This window comes from Melospiza georgiana, chromosome 8 (genome assembly GCF_028018845.1).
Source record: "Melospiza georgiana isolate bMelGeo1 chromosome 8, bMelGeo1.pri, whole genome shotgun sequence".
Taxonomy (NCBI): Eukaryota; Metazoa; Chordata; class Aves; order Passeriformes; family Passerellidae; genus Melospiza; species Melospiza georgiana.
In genome coordinates, this window is record NC_080437.1 from 13,429,707 (window position 1) to 13,453,977 (window position 24,271).

At 39.8% G+C, this 24,271-nt stretch overlaps 1 protein-coding gene across 1 annotated transcript in view; it reads left to right on the forward strand.

Annotated features, from left to right (window-relative positions):
• ZCCHC24 (zinc finger CCHC-type containing 24) overlaps window positions 1–24,271 on the forward strand; it is a 107,303-nt gene that overhangs the window by 5,997 nt on the left and 77,035 nt on the right. Inside the window, exon 2 of the mRNA XM_058028961.1 lies at window positions 10,381–10,581. Within this exon, the coding sequence (XP_057884944.1) occupies window positions 10,381–10,581 (201 nt within the window). The remainder of the gene's footprint in view (window positions 1–10,380; window positions 10,582–24,271) is intronic.

Genomic DNA, 24,271 nt, shown 5'->3' on the forward strand with positions numbered 1-24,271 from the left:
ACCTGGGCTTTACTCCATTTGCAGTGAAAGTACTGCCCACCATAGTAATCTGCAGCTCCTTGCTTTCACATCACAATCAGAGCCACACTTGGAAAGCTGGCAAGAACCAAAATATTAATTGCTGAAAGTAAATCAGGTCTTCAAGAAGAGGAATATGCACTTTTTATTTTACTATTGATTTCTTTTTGATAGCTTGAAAAGAAAAATAAAATAAATATCAAATTATTATAGTTATATTTCTTTTTACAGTTATATTTTTTATTCTGGATTAGCTGAAAATCATGGCCAATTCTTTTCAATCACTTGGGATTTTGAATCTATGCAAATTCCTCATTGAGAGAAGCACTGGCATGCTTTTTCTGCCTTACAAATACATTCACATCTTGGAAAAAACCTGTCAGGCAGTTTATAGAAAAGAAAAACACACTAACCTATAATTGGAGGCAAAAGGATGTAGAATTCTTGTTACAATTATATTTTATACACAGAGCTTTCATTTACAGTTATTTTATGCGTTTACAGTGTCTTCCATGCCAAAGCACCCAAACAAAGGGGTGATGTAACTCTGTGTTGGGTAATGATTTTTCATCCACTCCTCTTTTGCTCTGCAGACACAGCCTCAGTTATTCAGAAGAGAAAGGGAAGATCCTTCTCCAGTGAACTGCACAAATAATCAGACAACCGAGTCTGACTTGAAGTAATATATTAATTCATGAAGTGTATGGAATGAATTAGATTACCAAGAGGTGTAGCAAACTGCTTTTATCCCAATGTCACTCTTCCCCCCCAGCCAGGCCTTTTTGGTTACATTTGGGAGATTTTGTGTACTTGTACAAGATAGAACTTGTAGAGATGGTCCTGCTACTTGGTAATTGACAACTAGAAGAAAAGATTGCATTTTACTGACAGATGCTAGGTGAGGATTAACACCAAGGAGAGTTTTCTAGATCAGAGTTTAAGTGCACCATGAAAGGACTTTGAAACACAATTTAAGTGAAATTTAAATCTAAGACCAGAGAATCTTCTCATCTTTAAGAAGCATGAACAATAATGACATAGTGCACTTGTCAAAAAGTGCAGCACAGATATTACAAAACCAAATCATACAATCTGATAATATTTTTTTTTTTTTTGCATAGGAACAAAAGCAGCTGTATCCTGTTACCCAAATTAGATGCATACACAAAAAATGCTTCCTAAAAAATGATACTGGGTATAACCTTCCATTTTCTGAACAGATTAATGAAGTGTAACAATTAATACCCATACCTCTCCCCAGTTTGTCCTCCTCAGAAAAATTGCCAACAGCCTGATGCCCGTTTTGCTAACTCTGAAATTGCTCTTCCTCTTTTAGAAAGCCACAATGAAATTACTAAATTAAATGGAGAGAGTATAAGTCTTTTCCTCATGGTTTACTTAGCTTCTGTGTGGGTTCCAGAGTAATTATAATAGATCAAAGCAACTAGTTAAATTTTACAAAGCTATTTAAATCTTACAGTAATGCTGACTTAATTCAGACAGACAGTATTTCATAAGTGTAAAAGCCTGGATCACTTGGTTTTTCCTGCAGGTTGGTTCTTACTCTCAGAACCATAGCAAACCATTTGTGATCTGCTAAAAGTAGAATCTAAAATTACAGACAGATTCACTTGAGGAAAGCAGAATAAATGCAGGGTTACAAGTCCTTTCTCCCTGTCCCTCATTGTCTAGCCAGGCCAGCACAGCTGTGGGGAGTTTTGGTGGCTTTTACATTTTAACATATCACAAGCCTAGCCCCTTAATTTCTGTCATATGTTTTGGTGTAAGCAACTAGTAACAAATCCAATACTTGGACTAAGAGGAGTTTTAAGGAGCCTCATGTAGACCCTTTTTCTTAGCTCTTTCAACTGCTGCTGATTGGAGAACTGCTGCCTGGTCTTCCAGACCTCTTTCTTAAGAAATACATTTTGTGTTTCAACAAATTTAGTTTGAAGATTAGCAAATGCCCTCATGATCCAGGACTTGAGCTCATATGCAAAGCAGAGATAAATTCCTGCTGTATTAACTGACCACCCACACCTACTCCATGCATGTGGCAGGATTTGGTGTCTCTTTTCAATGAACACAAGTGCAATACCTTACATAGAAGGATTGTGGGTACCTGGAAATCTGTATTTGCATCTCATCCAGCTAAATGCCAACCAAGCAAACACTTTGGGGCATCAGCTTGGTCTCACAGATTTCTCTTGCTTCTAGGAGTTCCAGGTATCTCAGAGATCTTTGCAGGGAGTTGCAGCCTATATTTCTTCACACTAAGGGAGCCTGCTAGGCAACTATTTTGTAAATAGTCATTAGGGCTATGGATACTTGTGGTTGAAAGGAGAGCAAAGGATCTATTGTACAGTCACTGCACCCTGAAAATAGAGGACTGGCAAGAGTTTTAAAGAGAGTTTGGGCATCAGTGGTCCTTGAAATACAGAGGTGTTTTTCTATAACCATCTTCCTCTAACATACATTGCAACTGAAATTAGTACAATAATAGATTAATTCCTCTAACAGTCACAGCATGGGAAGAGAAAAACCCCTCAAATCTACTTTGAAACCAGATTTCTCAGTTGTTATTTTATAATTTATCTGAAGCAGATTGTGATGTTTTAGGTTTGCTTGCTGAGATCGCACTTCAAGCTGTGCTGTATCACAGTTGATTAAGAGGGTAACTTTAAACGTAGATAAAACTATCTAAAAGCTGGAGTCACCAAATGAAATTCCAGCTTGTCACCTAGTAATAGAAATAATTTATTTTCCTCCCTATATTCAATTTAATAAAGGTTTTTGTCTTCCCATGAGTGCAGGAGCTGGGGCCCAGGCCCTGAGAGGGGCCCGCTCTGGGCAGATGATGTATTGTTCCTACCTCTGACAGCGACCTCAGCTTCGCCTCTTCCAAACCTTGGCAGCCGTCGCTGAGCTTTCTGTGCCAAGAAGGCATTACTGGATGTAAATGATATAAACAAAACTGTCTCAGACTTAGAGGTCTGTTTAACCCAAAATGGACATTTCTTAGCAAAACCTTTCATCATGCGAGAGCTGCACAGGAGGTGAATGCTTCCCTAAGTGTGCCTTGAACAGGCACATATCTATTTCCGGGTGTTATTTTTCTTGCGTTTGGAGTGTCAAAAGACCTACCAAATGAGAGGAAACTCGACTCTTGTTTTTCAGACTGCAGGTCAGATTGAGACAAGATTTCCTGCAGGAAGCAGAGATGTTAACAGAAAGTGCAGGGATCAAAACATGTCCATCCGTTTCTGCCCTCACTTCATGCTGTACAGCCTTCATGAGCTGTGCCTCACCAGAGACCCGTCTCTAGCAAAAGGACTTGGTTTTGGGCAGGGGGACAGAGGGGCCTGCCAGGGACCCTCCCCACAGCCTCTCCCCAAAGGTCAGGGAGGTTGGTGGCCAGGGGGGACCTGGCTCGGGCAGGCAGGGGACAGCCTGGGAATCCAGGGCTCCTGCGGGGATGTATTAAAGCAATTTGCAATGTGAATGGTCTCTGGTGTCCCTAATATAGTGCTCATGTGTTAGAGCTTCTCTTGAACATAAGTGGGCAGTTGTTGGGCATTCAGCAGATGAAAAGGATTGGTGCAGGATTCAGAAAGTTCCTTCAAGACTGCACACCTCTGACCAGAGCAAATCTCTGTCCTCTCCCACATCTGCCTTTCAAGGCCTTTTGTGAGGTCCCTGTACATTGTGGAAAATGAGTGTCCTTGCTGATATCCACAGCAAACCCATTCCTGAGGCTGAAATAAGGAGGATCACACTACTAGCAGAAAGCCAAAAGGCCTGCCTGAGCTCCGGCAAGCCTGGAGATGGTGACTGAATAATTCCTGAACTGTCAGCATGACTTTACCACTGTACAGCACAGAGGGTGCAGCATTTTTTTAAGACCTGAGTAACTGATTGAAAGCTTTGGATCCAAGTGTTAAAGCCTGGCAGATCTAAAGCAAGGCGAGGTGGTGGCGTGTGTTGCTCCCCAGCCTTGCAGCGATTGAAGGGACACACCAGTGCTGCTCAGAGGAGGGGGTTGCACCCCTTGCTGTTCTGCAGAGTCTCAGCAATTGCAGCCTGAGAAGCCACAGCCAGCTGAGCTGTCAGATTTGGAATAACTAGATTAGGGAGATCTGTATGCTGGATTAAAGATTCGTTGCCCTTCAATGACTCTTCACAACCACTGGCAGGTCACTCTGTGTTTGTAGCTGTCCCCTTAAGTTACTGTTTCTGCAGAAGGAAAGGCCTAGTGCCATCTATCTGAAAATATTTAGAAGTAGACATTAGTGTTAGCAGTTTAACATAAACATGTATTTGTCTAAAACCCCCTGCAGAAGAAAGATGAATTAAGGTATACTTGGCTAGTCTAACTAACCGGGAATGCATTAAGGTTTCTTGGCTAATCTGCATTTATCTGTGGTTTTATATGAGAACTTGAGTAATTCAGATTTTTTACTAAAAGTCAGGCCAAAGACCAGATTTTTTTGACAGCTGACTTAAAAGTTGACTTCAGAGGAAAACAGAAACCTGAGTCTTTTTTTTTCTTGCTCCAGGCAAACATTTTCTTTACTGAGTGATGAGCTTGGCTTTCAGTATTCCAATGATAAAATGTTACTGAACAAACTCTTAAGCTGTTTTTTTGTAAAAGTATACAATTTATCAGATGAGCTAAAGCAGACACAAGCCATACAGGAGCAGTTGTTGAGGTTTTCCAGTTCAGCCTTGGTAATTAAACTTCTCTATTTCTTCTGGCTCAAATTAATACAACTAAATTTATTACAGTATTTTCATTTAATCCCTCTGTTTTCAGAAGGCTTTGAGGTTGGCCATAAACATTGATGATGATCTTAAAGGCCTTTTCCAGTCTAAACAATTCCATGATTCTATTCTGTGATTCTGCATTGGATGTTTTCTTTGGGGACAAAACCAGGGAACTGTTTTAACCACTTATGAAGAGCTGAAGCACAGAGAAGTCAGATTTGAAATGCTCTTCTCCAAACATGGTTGTCTTCTGGTGCAACTGTTGTGCTTTCCCACCTACTGCATGGCCCAGTGGATAAAGCCCACATCAGAAACAAGCCTTGGGGCACTAGGAAATAAACCAGCTATAGGCCCTTGGGTTAAGTTTTGTATATTACACATTCAAGCCACTGAATTACTGTTTGGGTAGCTCAGATTTCCCTCTCCTCTAACATGAAAGTAACAACTGAGGGCAATGACTTGTCTATCCCACTGTTTAATCCATGACACAGCACAGGGACCACTCAGTTCTTATCTTAGTGAAAATCCAAGCTGATAACTTTAGCACCTTTTGATATTTCAGTGCAGGGCTAATGAGTAGCATGGCTAGTCTGGTTACTCTCCTACAGGCTGGAAAATATTTACAATTTACAGGGGATGAAAACCTTACTTTTTCCATACTGATGACAAGGCAATCCAACTCCCTTTTCCTACAAACTTCAAGCAGCCATGGCATCTGTCAATTTAAACTTAACTCTGTCCATTAAGACTGCTTTATTTATGACCTTTATTAGGTCAGCAGCAAAAATAAGTCCTCAAAAATTCTTTGCTCTTTTCTTTTCAAATATAGGCTATTTCATTCTGGAAGCATTGATGGCTGGACTAGATTGTAGGACCATTGGAGTGCTACAGGACATCACTTCAGTATGTGCAATTACTACAGTTGTAGAGAGAACCATAAGCAAAAAATCACACTAACTTCTGGAGCATCAGGCATGCACTGGCCAGATACAGCCCCTATCACCCAGCACAAGTCATTCTAGCTTTATGTAATGTGGATATGTTCAGCTTTATCACTGCCTTAAGGGTCCAGCAACCACAAACTGAACTTGGGGCAGAAACTGGTTTTTCCAGAGATACCTCTACTTTTCCAGTCCGTGCCTAATAAGAAGATACCATTCCCACATGAACAAGTTGCCATTGCTTATTAATACCAGCTGGTCTGGTAGATGCTCAGGCATAAATATCATAATTGAGAGGCTGTTGTGCTCTCTGTGCTTTCTAGTACCTTTTGAAAACATACTTTTATGGGTAAAGCAGTAGCTATACATACCAAAGGGAAATTTGGAATGTAAGACTTGCCTCTTATTTATCTTTCAACATTTCATTGCATATTCACATTCAAAGTTGTCTTTCTTCTCAACATTATACCATTGCCAAAAAAGAAAATAAAGAGATAAAGCCAGGGTTTCAGGGATTCTTTTTCTACCTCTTGACACATCAATCCCAAAAGATGTTTCTGAAAGGCAGGGACCCAGCCAAGGGAATCAGGAGCATTAGCCAATTATTCATGAAATGAGGAATAACTTAGAGGTGAATTAGCTACTGGAACTCCTGAGTCACTCATGTATGTTACCCAACTGGAAATCAGAGTGAGGAAGCCTAAAAGACAATAGCTGCCTTTCACAAAGGACCACACTGCAACCCTACAGGTTATGTGCCCTTTAACTGGAAACACTGAGCAAACAAATAACAAAGGGAAATTCGCTTCCCAACACCACCAACAGATACAGTTTAAAGATCTGCCCAGCAGTGAGGTTACCTTTGGAAAACACAAGATCTTCAGTTTGGTTCATATTCAATTAAATCAACAAGTTTCATAGGAAGGAAAAAAACAAACAAATAGACAAACTTACATTATCAGCTCGAACCTCCCACCAAGACTGTTTCTAAGTTTTACCACCGCGTTCCCCATCCCCCCAGTATGGCAAGATAAGGAAATCCTGAATTCATTGCAGCTGGGCTGATGAGCCTTGTAATTAGGACATGCAGTGTGGTCTTTCAGGCGCCTTGAGAGCACTAACCCTTTCACTGCCAAAGCCTTTTTGCCTGTTCAAGCTCAAAATGAGACTCTATTTGAGAGGTATTATTGTCTACCATTTAAAGAAATAGGCTGGCTTTGCTAGTGTTGCATTGTGAACACAGAGTAAGTCATTGCTTTTGGTGGAATTCATGAGAGGAGCAATCTCCCTGCCACCTCCCAGTTGAGTACTAATACACTTGAGACCAGAGTGAGTCAGAATGCATTTGTTTCTTCATCTCTGTTTTCTGTCTGAGGCCATCAACACTCTCCCTGGCACTCTAATCACCCCCTCGACATCTCCTTTTGGTGTGAAGCTAATTCAAAGCTTTTATTCAAAACGCTTCTTAAAAATCCTCTTTGCAGCAGTGCAAATACTTAGTAAGGGCTGAATTGCCTGTTCTGCTCAATTGAGTGCCCCAGAAAGAAAAAAAAAACGCAAACCAAAACTGTTTTATGTATCTCAGCAATATTCATTCACCCTTTGTCTTTTACAATGACAAAATGGAGTCAATCACCATTTCATCACATTTGTTACAAGCCCTAAGCTTTCACTATGTGATTCCAGGGGCCGGGATGAACTTTCCCATTACCACCCTTATTATATAACTTGGCTTTTGGGAATGGTTTATTTCCTCATCTCTTTCTGAAGAACTAGAGATTTCCAGAGCTAGAAACAGGACGTAGCACCATTTGTGCTGGTGCTCTTTATAGCAACTTTCAAGTGTCAGATTGATGTGTTTTTCACATTGACTTGGAGTCAAACAGATTTAAGGCCATTTTCCAGGTCAGATTGGCAGGAACTGCTGAATCCTTTGCCTGACTATACCCAGAGGGATGGGCTGCATCTTGGGATCATCTAGGCATTTTCCAAAGGAATGCATTGTTCTTTAAATGCCAGTGTCATCAGCAATGTCCATCTTCTCCTTTACTGTCATGTTCTGGGATGTTATATTGTTTCTTCCTTTTTACCACTGGGCCTCAGGATGATTGTAGGGTGGTGTTTCACGGTGCTGTGTGTGAATGTTTTGCTGTGTCCAGCTGTGGCATGCACTGCACAAGTGCCCTGCCAGCTGAACCAGGTGGCCACTTTTAGAGCAGTGTGCCACTCTTTGGCCACAGAACCCTTGGTGACTGCTAGGGGTAGGATTTAGTGTCAGTGCAGCCCATGCCTGATGGGATCCCAGCCTCTGGCACAGCTTCTGGCTGCCACAGTTGAAATAAAAGTTTGTGAAGGTTTGCTGCCAAGGTGCCAAACTGCACCTTGTTTTCAATATTGACCTGAAACTTGCCAGGAAGGGTTGATGGAGGAGTGAGTTACAAAATACCCAGCTGTGGTTCCAAATTGCTCCCTTTCAATGAGGGCAACAGCACAGTGTAAAGGATGTGTAGGAAAGAAAACAGTCATCACTGCATGCCATATGTCCAATTCAAAGCCCGCTGTAGGCAGCTGACAGATATGTTTTGGTTTGTTACTGAGTTGGCCCTGTGGGGAAAAATAACAACCTCCTGATGGGCAGGAGTTATTCTGCATCCCCAGAAGATATTCCAGATTTCAGCAAGAGGTAAAGAATTTGTGACTTCATACGTTCTGTGTTTATACTTTCATCCTTCTATAAAATCAGATAGTAAGGAATTTGCAAAGCTACTAATGGGTGTAATGCAGGTGAAGTACTTTAAGAACCTCTTGGCAAGAGGATCTCTTAAAAAGAAGGATTTTATATTTTTCCAAGAGTATATAAGAGAAAGTGGCTCCTAGGGAGACAAGAACTTCTTGGAGACCCTTAATTAATACTATTTTGGCATTCACAGCACTTCCCCTTCCTTTTCAAAATCTGATGCCAAGAATTTCTCATTCCAATAGCATCCAATAAATCCTAGAACTAAATTCCAGTGACCATTGGAGGTCTCTTTGGTTGCTTGATGGCTAAAGCAGCTAAAAGCTTTTTATTAATTTTTGAAATAGCTTTTCCTTTTAAAATCTGTAGCTTTAACCCTTGAAACAAAGTGGCTGATTCTCCTCTCAGCCACATCATCTTGCACAGCACAGAACTATGCTACACAGGATGTTTTAGCCCAGGGCATATGTGAAGTCCCAGGTGAGATCAAATTCCACTCAGGGACCTCTTGAACTGATCCTGATGCTGTGCACCAGCTTCAGCTTGGCAAGAGGAGACAGAGGAGTTCAGCATGTTGTGTTTGACTACAGTGCAAGTGGGTGAAGCAGATTACTAGGCTGAATTTTCCTGTACACCATCTGTGGAGGGATGGAATTCAGGGATAGCTGGGGCTCACCCAGGTATTTGTGCCTAGAGCTTTAATATTTTTTTTTGTATGCAGCTGTCACCCAGAAAACACTCGCTGTGCAGGCACCCTGAATGTTTGAGATCTCTGAAATTAATTTAATTTCAAGTTCAGATTAATTTCACAAACTCTAAATCAATTTCAGTGCATGTCTTCAAAATATATATAACATGTATAAACACATGAAAACACCTATAAAGACCCCATCGAAATATTAGAATTCAGTAAAATTACAGCACAGAGTCACAGATTGGACCTCTTCTTACCTACTTTCCCATAAGCCAGCAGTAATTCTCTGATGGCAGGAGAATTACATGAGCTTAGCATTGGAGACCTAGGGTGGAAACACCATGTGAAATGTGTCCCATCATGTGAGGATGGAAAGGACACTCAACAGTTGGTCCTATTTCTACAGTCATTCATTATGTTAATTTTTAAAAGAGTTTTAGTTTTCCTTTTGAACTCCACTAAGGTTTCTTTTGGACCTTCAGTGGTTAAAGTGAATTAATCCTTCTTATCTCCATTAGGGAGAATACCTATTTAGGTGTTGATGGGTTTCCTGCTGTTCTAAAACTACTGAATAGCAAATTAGGAGCTACTGATTTGGATTTGCAGATTGAGAGAGTGAAGATCCTATTGAGGTGAAGTACAAAATCCAGGTATTTACTGTTTATCAGGAAATATTTAAATCACAGCAGGTTCCCCCTGAGAAAATCCAAACCAGATGAAGCTCTCAATGCTTCTTGTTATTATTTGAACATGGGACTCTGTGTTGACTGTCTGATTAACCGGATTGGAAATTGGAAGTTACTTTGCATTTTTCTTGGTGTTCTTTCCTTTCTCTGACTTCGGTATTCTTTGCCAAAGTAGTTTTGGACACAAAAGGGTTCTATTTTGTGAATTGTTCTTTCAGCTTTTTGCCTGCATAATCTAACTGTACTATGAATGCATTAAGGCCAAACACAAGAAAGCAATCATGGTTTAATGGAAAGGTTGCACTAAGAGAACCATGGCAAGCTCAAAGTTTCCTGAGCAATGCAATGGTGACCAGCTCCATTGCACTGCCATTGTGAAGCCTGTACATTGCTTCCCTCAAATGTGTAGCCATGTTCCTAAGAAAAAAATAATCACTTTGTTTTTCCTGCTATTTTTATCCATCCCCTATTCACATCTCCCCCAGAACAATCCTTAATACAATACCGTGTTGCATGTGACTTATTTGTTTTCTTTTGCAGGCTCTGAGCAGCAGTCTCTACAAGAGTGCATCCCCTTATGGCTCCCTTAACAACATTGTGGATGGGTTAAGCTCCCTCACCGAGCATTTCTCTGACCTATCCCTTTCTTCAGAAGCCAGAAAACCCAGCAAGAGGCCACCTCCTAACTACCTGTGCCACCTCTGCTTTAACAAGGGACACTACATCAAAGACTGCCCCCAGGTAAGTAATATATAATATTTTGAAAAAATATGCATCAAGATTTTCTTTAGTCCTTGATTTAGCAACGCAGAATTTGACTGAAATACTTCAAAGTGAGTAACACTGAAGAAGTATCTTGACATGGCCAAGCTAACCATGTGTTCCTTTAATCTATTCTTTATCACTATGTTGATAGACAAAGTACACTATTTCATTTGCCTTGTAAGTATTACAGAAAACATTAATGTAGGCACACAGCTGAGCAGATTCTTGTAACTTTAAAAATGGCTACTCTGTAATTTTCTGTCGGGCAGCACTCTGTGTTATCAGTTTGGCAATGGCACTTAATGCAACAAGTTACATTTGCTAAAGGAGAAGAAATTGTTACATTCAGAGAGAACTTTGAATCAGTGTTGCAGTAACATGGGCTCCAGGTATTTTGAGTGCAGAGTCTTTTTTGTCCTACAGTATAGATTTGCTGTACTTCTCAAAATGACTTTGACTCCTAGAACTTTTCTGTAGTGGCAAAGCTGGCAATATTTATTTCCTTCAAAAAGAGGTATAAACCAGTGTGCACTAAAAGCACTTGCCAATCTACAATTTTTTTTTTTCCCTGAGGCTCCCAAGTGCAGTGAACCAGGTTTCTTAATTTTCTGGTTTCAGCTGGATGCAGTTGTGTTGCTGGCTTAAACTTTCACAATTTCAACAACATCCTATGTAAAGTCCCAAGGAAATTAAAATGCTGCCAATACTCTAAAAACACAGATGTGGACATTACCAGCATCCACTTCATTATGACTTTAACCTCCTAGCCTCTTATTGTGTGACTTTCAGCAGAATTAATCTGCATAAAAATTAACTACAGTTAGTTTGCTATTGAGGATGTCAGACATTTATAAACCAAATACAGGCAGAGAAACATCTGCCAGCAGAGGAAGGAGAGCATGAAATCAAGACTAACATCAGATGAGCTTTGAGTGTATGCCTCTTGCTGTTATGCATAGACTAACTTTATCACTTTCACTGTATATCTTTCATCAATTCTAATGAAAGCTATGGAATTAAAGTATATTTGCAGTCTTGGGTGTGGCACTTGAAATTATTTTTACTTCTTATTTTGATCTAGGTTGAGTAAGAATTTTCTTTAGGAAAAAACTATGACATTTTCTTTGCTTCTAGGAGATCAAAAGTACTCTGATTTCTTTACTTAAATGCTTAATCTACTTAATTTAGCGTGTTACAGAAGAATGTAAAGATAGAACCATGTAATAGCATACATTACTTAACAAGAGGATTGAAACTCCAACTACTAAATATGTGGCAGAGTGAGAAACTGCTGGACTGGGGATGGATGGTTGTGCTTTGCCATGCTCTGTGAGAAAGCAAATGAATGCTGCAGGTCTCTTGACAATCTGTATGTGCAAGCTGCAGCTCACACAGACCAAGTGAATGTGTCAGTGTTGGAGCAGTAATGCATTATTTATTTCATGGGTATTTTTAGGGTTTGAGGCACTAGGGATTAAACATGTTAGTGAAAATTTAAGACATGCACACAGAAATCCAGGAGATACAAACAATTTAGGGTTGTGTAGTAACACTAATTCTCTTAAATTGCACATCCTGTATATATATATTTTTTCAGACTTAATTTGTCAAGTCTTCAATTTCTCTGTGAACCAGGAAGTGGAAAGAGTTCCTACTGGCATACTCTGTGACTATCCTGTGAGTTTGGGAGGAATGAGTAAAGGAGCCCAGGACAGGGAAACATCTGCTCGCTCACCACATGGAGTCTGTGGTTACAGGCAGTCATATCATATAGCCCCTTTTGAAAACTGATCAGGTTTTACTTGGGAAGCATTTCAGTATTTTGCCTTTGCTACTGCTGGTGTGGGAAGCTGCTCCAGAACCTCAGTCCTCTCCTAACTAGAAATCTTCCAATTTCTAGGGTGAATGTAACTCATGGCCACTTTATAGTCATTTGTTCTCCTGCCAACATTGTCCTCCACTGAAATAGCTCTTATCCCTCCCTGGTGTTTATCTCAGGATGTATTAATAGACTGCAATCATATCCTCTCTCAGCATTCAATCACATCCTCTCTCAGCTTTCATTCTGTAGGACTAACCTAGCCAGGTTTTCTCAGTTTCTTCACACAAAGGATACAGAACCTCTATTCCCCTGGCCTTCTCAAGGCTGTTCTTTTGTGCTTTTCATCTCCTTGCTCATGCATGGCCACACGTACCTGTGGCATCCCAGAGCAGAGCTTTCAGTGCCTTCTGCTCTGTGTGCACAGTTCTGTTTGTGCTAGTTAAGGGACAGGTGATATGAAATTGATTCTCTTTAACTGGAGATTTCTTCTACCACAGGCAAGTGCTTTCTGGTTTAATCAGCAAGTGCTTCCTTGAGGAAAAGCAGAGTTAAGCATTCACAGAAACATGCACACTTTGCTTATGTTATCTGAGATGAGGACAGTTCTAAAGAGGATGACCCTGTGTACACAAGTTATGTTCAAAACATTGTGCACAAAATGGGAGCAGCAATGGCAGGATCAGGCTTTTTTCATAAAGTCCCCATTTGTTACCACTGCTTTTGACAAGAACTGATTTCTTAATTTGAACATTATATGCACTGCTTAATATCTTAGGTTTGATGCTTAGTTTTGCTAGTGCTGTCAAAAATAAGTTGTTTAGCAAATCCTACCACAAAAGGGCTGTAGTTGTGTTTTTAAAGTCCTTAAACCAGGATAAAGAAAAGAGATAAACCAATCTGATCTGGACAAAACATGTATCAGTAAATCATACAGTATTTTTTCTTTTGTTTTTATGAAACTGTCTAATAAGAAACACATTTTGAAATGGGGTGTTCTATGAAGTTTTTTCTGCATAGCAAAGAAATTGTGTAATAGCTTTAGGACTAAATATCCTCTCTTAATTCTGCCTGTTATCACCACTGAAAATATATGCTGTTTTTCTGTTGTTGTAAAAGTTGATGAAAATGCATGTATCAGTTCAGATTGATATTTTAAGTGATGATCATATTCCAGGAGGTTAAATAATGACAAACAAAAACTGCCAGCTTTAGCTTTTAAGTACCTCTTGTATCTGCCCTTTCTCTAATATTGTGTCCACAACTATCTGTTTCAAAATTGAAATGGGATTTAGCAGTCTTCTATTATTTTACCATGTAGTTTGTGTCATACATGGTGATAGAAAATGTTCTTTTCTGTTTAGGAAACTACCAGAAATAAGAACAATGTTATGATTGCAATTCATCATTTCCAACTTGCCTACATTTTCAAAAAGCTGTTTGTTGCAATAATTATGTCCATAAAAAACCCAACACTAATCTTTAGTATCATCTTTATAGCATACCTACATTTCTTCCAAAACTAATTTGTGAGTTTCAGTGGCTTAGACAATAACATCTTACTCATACCTCTCTGATGTTCTTGCACATACAGAATTCTTATTGACTTGAATGAAGTGAAAAAGTGTGGAGAATAAAGGTTAAAAGCAGTGTTCTTAATATAGCCCTGCTCTTAAATTATCATTGACAGTGCCATAAAAAATAAACAACGTCTTTCTCTTTAAATAGCAAGGAAGGTAAGGAATGAGAGTACTTTTCCTGTCTGGTTTACAAGTCAATTGCATTATATATATATATGTGTGTGTGTGTGTGTATGTGTATGTATATATATATGTGTGTGTGTGTGTATATATATGTGTGTGTGTGTATATATATGTGTGTGTGTATATATATATACATATATATACCTGTATATGTATGTATATAGATCTGTCAAAACTTTGTACACTTATTTGTGTACCCAAAGATATTGTACCTATGCCTCATGATCATAGGGGCTTTTTTCCCCTACCAGGAAAAGAAAAACCAATGAGTTCTGGACCAGTAATATTAAAGATACACGATTCTATGTGACCTTTTTTTGTATAGCAGGTATAGAAATTATTAGAAGATCTTGTAAAAAAAGTTACATTGTCTTTTTTCACCCATTATCACTATATCTTTATTTTTAAATCCTATAAAGTATAAACAGTGAGTTCCTTTGTACCAAGTATGGCCTATAAAAAATGAATCTTCCTCCTTTCAATTGTTAAGAATGTTATTGACATGAATTCTCTTCCATGATGTCATCAACCTAAATTCAGACCTATCATAGAGGTTTAATTTGCAAAAAGTATAGAATAATGGGGTATGGTGTCTATGTCTAGATACAATCTATGTAGACATTTGTAAATAAAGCACCTAGTTCACATTCTAAGATGTTGCTGAGTGAAGGAACCTTTGTCATTTTTCAGAAATCTACTTAGGAAAGTAAACACACAAATCCTGGACTTCATTTTATGCATATGTCATTCCAGCTGTTAATTTAATGAGGAGCAACAGAAGCCCAAGTTCAGAGCTCCAGCAAAGCATCTCTGTATTCAGAATTTTCAAACTGCTCTACCTGGTGTTTCTGCCCTAACTGTATTCAAATACTGTGCCAGTGCCAAGCTCATTGAAAAACCTTTCTGACAATTCCTGTGAATTTCTGCACAGGCAAGGAACCCTTACCTCATGGTGATGTGCTGGGGAAAGTAAATAGGCAAATATTACTGTTCTGTAGTCAAATTCCCATGCCCTGGCACTATTTATCCCAGTTTCTGGGAGACAGAGGAATGTTGCAGTGTGTTTCCCAATTTTACATTGTACTTACAGAGGAAAATGCCATGTGCATGCTCACAGGAGTACAGACATATATGTAGTGGGAAGCTCAGTCTCTTTCTGCACTGCATGTTTAAACCTGTGGCTGAAATGCATGGCATGGTCCACGTTAATGGGGCCAACAGTGGGAGTCTTTCCACTGCCAACAGGGATCTTTGAAGCAGATCCTGTAAAACTGAAGTGCCTTGAGAGCACAAATTCAAGTCAATAGGAGCAGTAGGTAATTGCTGTGGCTGCTTGAGTTTGCAGAGATTTGCTTTTGTGGTTTCATGCAGGATGTGGAAGAAATCAGTGTCAAGCTGAGTTCAGTCCTTTCTTCTTAGCCCCTAGCTTGGGCTGCCAGATCACACTGCCCTGAAGCTGTCCCTCCCTGTGCTCACATACACTGCAGCTCTGGCAGCTCCTTGGCTGCACGGCTGGAGCAACTCTCATGCCTCAAACATTCATCTGGCTTCACCTGTGCCTTATGGTTGTGCAAGGATCTCAAAGGTGCAGAACTTTTAAGGAATTCCCAGCTGAGATTTCTCCAGGTACCAAAGGCTGACTAAGATGGCCATGAGGAACAAACTAGCATCTCTACAAAGTTGGAAAAATCTAACTGTCTGGTTTTAGATCCAAAATATTTTTTTTAAAGGCAAAACAAACACAAACTTCTTGGAATTTATCTTCCCTTTTAAGTAAAGGTGAGATTTCAAAGAGCTCTGGAATTAAAGGAGATCACAGACCTTAGAAAATGCTAACATTGACTCGGAAAATGTTTTTGACAGTTGCTACATTTTACATTTTGTAGTAGGTTTTTAGATATTGTGAGACAGCATGCAAATAAATGTGTCATTTCTCTATTGAACTGAGTGAGAGGTCATTATTATTACTCAGTTATAGGATGAGGGATTAATTTCCCCATTCTTGGAGGAATCTGACACTCTGTATGGGCTCAATTTTTCAGGTTCCACCATAGTTTGTGATCAGAGTATACTTGGTGGCATTTAATCTGGTGCTGTACAGGCCTCTCCTATTTATGCTCCTATTCTGTCTCCCTAGGGAGTTACTAAAGTATCCCTGATACAAATAAATCAGAGTTTGAATTACCAGAATGAATATTCTTCTTGCAGAGGTAAAGATGAAAATATGGGACACATAAGAAAAGAAAACAACAATTTTACATCTGGTGAGTTAGTGGTGTTAGTGAGGTCAGTGCTGAACAGAACCTGTTAGCCTGTGTTACAAGGAGGGAAAAGGTGTTAAATGTCTGCTATATGTAATTGCTTTCAAACCATGTGTGGCACTCCAGAAAAAAAGTCTCTATGTCTAGCCCCCTCATTCTCTAGCTTTGAAATACATTGAGGTATGCACATTTCTCTCCTACACATGGTTCTAGAAGGAATTGTAGCTTTTAGGTGTTCTTATGTGTACTTATGCACATACCTAAATTCCACATTACAAGATACTGGATGAATGTGAGGCTCTGAAGAGTCCTCTTTATATACAACATGCTGATTTCATTTATTCCTATTTTTTCATTGAGAACCTGCATTAAACTATTCTGGATAATTTGGACTTGGCTTAGATTTTTTTTTTTTTTTTTGTCACATGGAGCCACTTTGACAACTCCATGATATTAAATGTACTACAAAATTTATTGCAGGCTGTTATTTTTTGTTCTCATACGCTTGAACCTAGCTGTGCCAAGTTTTCTCAGCATTTCTGAGATAAGCTGAATATATTTTTTTCAGATAATTTCTACTTTTATTATGAGGACTTGCAGAAATCTTGTAACCAAACTATAGTGGGCTATAAATTGGCCACATCCATCTGATCTCTGAAAATGTAAGCTATTTAAGTGTCTGAAAGATCAAAAAATACCCATTGTACTCTTTTGGAAATTCTCAATAAGCTGTACATGTCACGGATTCAAACCATTTATGAGAGGCAAATAACTCAGACAGTGGTAGATGTGTAGAGGGGATCCAAAGAGCCCTGTTTTGAGAGCATGTTCCAAAAGTTCTTGTTTTGTTCTGTGTCTAGAGTACATGGTATTTATGTCCAGTTTTTTGATAAACTGTGTGCTTGAAAAGAAGATACTGAACCCTAACATACCAAAGTAAGAACAGTTGGACAGTGAAAAAGAAAACAGAAAACACCTAGTAAACTCTGTCTGTGCCCCTTTCCTGTCTAGCACACTGCTTGACATTACATTCCCCAAAGTCTGCAAGTCCAGCCAAACCCAAGCTCCTCCTTCAGGCCCATGACTAAGCTGTCATTACTGTGCTTCAGTCTTTATATACTAACACAAGCTCAAATGGGCTTTTTCATCCCTGTGGGATGTCTGCAGTGCAGACAGAGGTGATAAAGGCAAATACCCTAAGAGAGCAATGCTTGCTTGAGCACAGCTTGCAACGGGCTGGTTGGATCACCCACCACAGAATGGGATTGCATTTCATCAAGGTTTGCCAACTACTGTTTATTCACCTTGGAATCTCATTTGCATATTCACTTTCTAGATAATTTCAAGCCAACTAGCAACAAGGTAGATATCAGGAAAAAGATACTGTTTAAATGCAAAACCATAAGGATATCCAGCATTTAAACTGAACAAGGTTTTGGCACTGATAAAGCCTCCTCTGGCTCCAGGTTGGGCACAGATATTCAGGGTAAAGTGGAGAGGAGAAAAATCAGTTTGAGGTCTCTGAAACATGACTTGTGTTGAAAGGCTGAAGAACCAGTGTTCTTTGTTCCCACAAAAAGTCACATTAAAAATTTGCAAGTATGTGGAAAGCCTCACATGAAGGGCACAGTTTGTTTCCCACAGCCACAGCTAATGAGTCCAGCAGTGGCCTTCAGCTACGCTGCTCTGACTGCAAGGCCTTGAAGTAAACTGCTCTTGATCATTGGAGGACTGTCAGAACAGTGTAGGTGAACATAAACCAAGATTTGCACTGGTGATCCTGCCCAGGGACAAGTGAGGAGAACATCCCAAAGCACCTCCCAGCCTTGTGTTTCTGCTATTGCATATCTGCATGCTAATATTACAATTCACTGTCTTAAACATGCGTAATTTCTATTTAAAATCCATGCACAATAAACTGGGTCCAAATCCCGTGCAAGTCACTGGAACTCATAAACTCATTTGAAGGAGACTGAATATAGCTCTTACACTGGTCTAAATATGAACTCTATTTACTAACAATTTAGTATTTGCTTGGTTTGCAGTAAAACTCCTGATAAACTATAATTAGGTGATTAGCTTTGAAATTAGTACTGAGAGCATTCCTTTTGAGGAGGAAAGTGAGGTCTGGTTTCCAGCCCTCTACCAGCTGATTTATAGATAAGGTAAAGAGAGAACTACCAGGTCAAACCACACTCGTTTATCAATTCCTCATTTGCACTGATAAGAAGTGAATAATGGAAAATTAAGTGAGCTATTTTTTCTCACTTCATAAAAGTATTTTGGTTTAGTGTGAAATATAGGTTGTGGAATTTCCATTCATGCTTGGAAGTGTTTGAGATCTGACTGGACAAAGTTGCAGTAAACCTGACCTCCACTCACTGTTGGTCCTTCTTTGAGTAGGAGGTTGGAATTGGTGCCTTTCCAATGTCCCCATCAAATTTAATCATAGGGTTATTTATGAAAATTACCTATGTTTTCATGCTCTGCAATAAAAGATCACTGTTCTTCAAGATCTGTCTCCCAGCGCTAATATCTACCATAATCCTTCCTCATAATGCTTTTAAATAAAAGCATAAAAGTAGAAGCAAACAGGCATTTATTGCAACACCAAATACATTAAAAAGCCCCTCTAAACTTACCACCTGTCCAAATGTCCCTGCACAAACACTTTCTGTAAAAAGGTAGCTTCATTTCATCTATATTTAAAACGGGAATCAAATAACTTTTTTTTTCCAAATGAATTTTCTCCAGGAAAATATGCTTCAAGTTTTTCAGCTGAAAAAGCAAAAGTTGAAGCAAACACCTGAAGTGGAAGCTTTTCACTTTGCAATGGCTTGAAATTGTTTTGCAAGAATTTGTTTAGAAATGTTTCAAAAGCCTAATTTACCCAAAATGAAAAATTATGTCTTGGTGTTTCTGGTTTGAAATTCCAAAAAATTTCACATCTGCCAAATGCATAAATATTTCAACTCCCTTTCCCAGTTTTAACAGAACCTTGTTTCCCTGTTTCTCAAAAATGAAAATGTGTTTTCTGATAAACTACATGCCCAATTAGAGAAGGCCTTCAAGCTCTGAGCAGAGGCGGGGATGGTGTCATGGAAATGGGAAACTCTCTGGCTCTTGAGGAGAAAGTGACTGTCAGGGGTGTCAACTGCTGTGTGTCTCCCTCCCTTTTCCTTTGAAGTTCCTGTCCAGAGGAGGAAGCTGGCAAGCAGCAAAAGCAGTGAACCAGAGCAAATGGCTGAAGGAGATGAGCAGTGTCTGAGCCAAGGGTGCAGCTCAGCCCCTCCTCGCTTTCCTGCTGTCCCAGGACAGTCAGTAGATTGTGAGGGCACAAATCCAGCCCAGGGCCCCCTCTCATTTTCCTGCTGTCAGCATGTCCCACACAGTCCTGCCTGGCCCTCCCATTGAATCACTTCCCTCAAGAAATCCCTTAAGATACTAAATGGAAGTTAATCCCTATTCCATTTCCCTGCTATAGCACAAATACTGGTGGTATTCTACTGTATCTGGCTTATATCAATAAATGTAGAAGGAGCCTTACATATTTGGTTATGTCTCCTTTCATAGCCATAAAAAGGTCTACTATGAGATATGAACAGAGTTCCTCAGGTAGATATTGTCACCTGTGCCTGGTAGGATTGTAGATATCCTTCAGACTACCTGAGAGAGAGAGCAGGAGAGAAGGCAGCACTGCATGGATCAGGAACAGGACTCTGCTGTGCTGATACAGGGAATGGCAGCTTCATAGACATGAGGCTTGGGGTAAACTTAGTGTAGACTCCATTCCTTAACATTTTATATTTTATACTGTAACCTATCAGTCATGTTTCTGATGGAACATTGTTATTTAAAGAGGCATTTCGCAGGTTTGTAGAAGCTTTTTTTTAAGACCAAAAAAAAAATAGGAAAAAGGTTTGAAGATATTTTTTCCAAATGTCCTTCATTTGGCAGGGAAGCTAAAATGTTTGTATAGTAATTGGAGAAAACAATGAATAAGCCTTTTATTTCAGAGCCTGGTCACTGCCAAATTATTAGCTAAAGCAATAAAGCCTATATACAGGCACTTAAACTGAAACATTTGGGGATTTTAGCAGCAACAGCAGACATTTTGGAAATGACATAATCTTGATAACTAGTTTATCCTTAGATTTCTGACTGATTTTCCACAAGAAACTTGCTACTCTGTTTCTGACTCATTCTCTGTGTAGAAATGTGCATAAGAGTACAGCAGCACCTTCTGAGATCTTCTCTATTATTGAACCCTGTAAATATTTTTTTTTTTCATTCTGGAGAGAAATAACACATTTCAACTAGTTTTCAACACAGTCTCAAGTTATAATCTTGGAAATGAGTTCAGAGTAACCCTGAACATTTCCCAGGCTCAAAGGTTTCACATACAAAACACTGGTTTCAAGTCAATTTCTAATTCTAAACCACATTGCAGGTGTGCAACTACAGTTAAAACTGCAACAGCCCAGGCAAATGAACACTTGCACCTGAACCAGGCTGCCCACACCACCTGCAGCCAGGAACACCCAGCCCAGGTGCACACCCAGCCCCCCAAACACTGCCCTGGCAGTCTCACAGTGTGGGGAAAGGAGACCCTCAGAGGGCTCCATGAGAGCAGAGATAGCTTCTGAGAGGATTTTATATAGCAGTCATGTTTCTCTTATTCCTGATTGCACAGTTGAAAAAATCAGAAGAGCAAAAAGTGGGGAAAAGAAAGGCTTCTTCCAAACAAATGGCAAACAAGAAGGCTTTCCTAGAAGATGCAAGAGGACTAATCATTTAAGTAGAAAGGTGGCTTTGATTTAAATAGTTTTAAAAAACAAAATGTAATACTAGTCATTTCAGACCTGCATTTTGTATTTCCTCTTTTTTCTGTTTCTTCTATGGCAAGTTGGAGCTCTGCTACTGAAAACAGACTTGTGTAAACTCTAGCTAAGGAGAGTCAATAGATTAGAATATAAAGACAAACCTCACTGCTGTCTTCATGAGTGTTCTCAAAATTCATGAAAAAAATCCTCCTTTTATGTCAGCTGTCTCAAGGCCAGATTATCTGTACACTTTATATGAGGACAAACCAGCACCAAAGTGGTTGCAGTGGCTTTTGTGCTGCACTTGCCACTGGTCAAAGTGTTTGCACAAAACATGAGAAAGGAAAATCAAATCAATCCATGAATTGTCCAGTCTCCTTGAAAAGAATTTCTTGTATAAATAAAGGCCTCATCCCTATCCTGAGGTGTGTGATGGGAAGTAGATATTTACCAGCATATCTCCTGCCACAGGCATGTACCTTTCTCAGGAAAGTTGGTATCCATATCTCCTGAGGCAGCATAGAGTGCTGTTTCACATATGAAACTAACCATACTGTGGTTTTACAGCATGCTAGTCATTTCTGCACTAGTGACTCAAAAAATTTCTATCAATTTTTAGCTCATTTAAGTACACTGTTGTATCCTATGTGATGTCACATAATCCTCAAATGTGTAGGTGAAGCCCTCAAGAGGGGATGGAGATCTGTCTCAATGCCATATGAAGCTTTCTTGCGGTGACTTACAGGGGAGTGTCAGAGCCTGACTTCCATGTTTTTCTGAAGCTTTTTTTTTCTTTCAGCTTTTCTCCAGTATCTACAATCACACTGCCCTCTCAGCATTTTACCATTTTGTAATTTTGCTAGATTCCTTATCCTAGACACATCTGATCTTCTAAAATATGACCAAAAGCTTCTTGTCAATCCCCCTTTCTCTGTGTGACCCAGACACAAATGATGCTTAGACTCTGCTCATTTTCTTAGAGCCCATGGAAGACAGGGCTGTCTGACTAGATAGTGTGGCACTCGAGGTCTGGGCGCCAGATGTCCTGCACTGGGAGGGAGAAGAAAGATAAAGCAGGTTGTAAAGGTGGATATTTTATGCCAGCAACTATCAGCCTTAGCAAATATGATGAGCTCTTTCAGTCATCCAGAAGCTGTTGGCATAGCACCACGCACAGCACTGACAGAGTTACTGCTTCTATGGCTATTTCTGCTGTTCTGCAGTGAAAGCTTTGCTTATTAATAACAGTCTGACTTTTCAGCCACTGCTAACACTCCTGTTAAACTTTAAAAATAGTGGTCTCTCTTGCTGCTGTTGTTTGCAGAAGTCTCCTAAGCAGCAAGTCTTAACTGTAATTTTATGGTTGGTTTGTGATAAATTATTTCCTTTCATACTCTATTGAATTTCTTTAAATAGAAGATAGGAGACACTACAAAACTACCAAGTAGTGGTATTAATGTGAAATTACTGGAAAGGTTTGGTTGAGGTCTTGTTACATACTGATATATAGAAGTAAATAACACAATGTTCTCCTCTGTAGGTGCTTGAGGTAGAACAGATCCAATATTAGTGGGTGCAGCTAATGTGGCTGTAGTGCTTGTGCTGAGCTCACAATGTGACTCACATGTTGTGTTTGTTTGCAAAGTTGGAGAAAAGAAGGGACATTTTTTTCAACATTAACGTAATTTTAACTCTCATCTGCTTTCTTCTGAGCTCCCATTCCTGATTCAGCACGCATGAGTCTGCTAATGAAATCCAGATGTCAGACGAAAAAACAATAAGCTCTCCCACCCTTCTGGTGGATCAGGTTTCTCAGAGAATGGAAAAAAAATGAATCAGGAAAGATTCCTAGAATGTCTGAAACTTTAGATTTCAGTGTGTGTTCAGAGAGCAGAGGGCAGCAGGGGGATGGTTTGAAGGTAAAATTGATAGCAAGTTAAGATTCTTGGTGCAAACATGAGAAGAAATTGAGTGATTATGTTATCAGTTAGTCTGAGCCCCAAACATCTAGTATATCCCAAAGTCAGTGCTACTACTGAAGAACTACTGAATAATGAAATAATTCATTAATAACAAATAATGGTGGTGTCCTCTGTACTTCCAGTAACAGTAGGATGCATCAAGGTTTGTTTTGACTCTGAAAGGCATCTATCCCTAGGCACATGTGAGGCATTGCAAGCTTTCCTCATTTCAGCTACATTTGACTTAAACCAAGTCACAAAGTGCTGCTTTGCTGCAGGAATTTTCCTCTGTGACTGAAAGCAGGGTTGACAGCAGTGGCCTCACCTCTCCCAGATCTCTCTGACCGTGGTGCTTGCAGACCTGGGCACGTTCTGCCTCTGCTGCAGGCCACTGGCCAGGCTACTTCTGATGCAAAAGTCCTGAAACCCTACTTGTTGGGATGTAAATCTGTAGATTTAGGATTTCTAAATGCCACAGCTTCGCGTCTTTCAGTATTGCACTCTTTTCCTTGGAACACTGTGATTAAACCTGTACTGATAGAGACAAATCTTGCAGCTGTCCAGTGGCACAGTTACTCATGGATGCTGCTCAGAAGCAGTTCAGTGTCTGCACAAGCTCCAGAGCTCTCTGCTGTCAGACTGAGCAGAGCTGTTGAAATTTGTGCCTCCTACCAAGGGAGCTGCTCTGTAACTACAGGCCCTTCAAAGCACACATCCAGTACTATGGATTTGGCCCAGGTTATCAAGCTGTTCATTATTCATGAGCTGCTCTTATCTGAACTGTGGTCACAGTGGTCATAACTTGTGATGATGGATGGTTAAGAGCTGGGTCCAGTGTGCAGACTTTGCATTAGAGCCTGTGTTGTTTTAACCAGCTCCTCTGGTAGTTGTACACAGGGATTCAACAGGATGACTGTGCACAAAAAGCACAGTGGGGACCAGTGGCAGAGTCTCTGCTCCTGAGGGGGGCAGCCCAGATGATCCCTTCATGAGGGATACAAACCACCTCAGTGCAACCCCTTGGACCCTGCCATTCTTT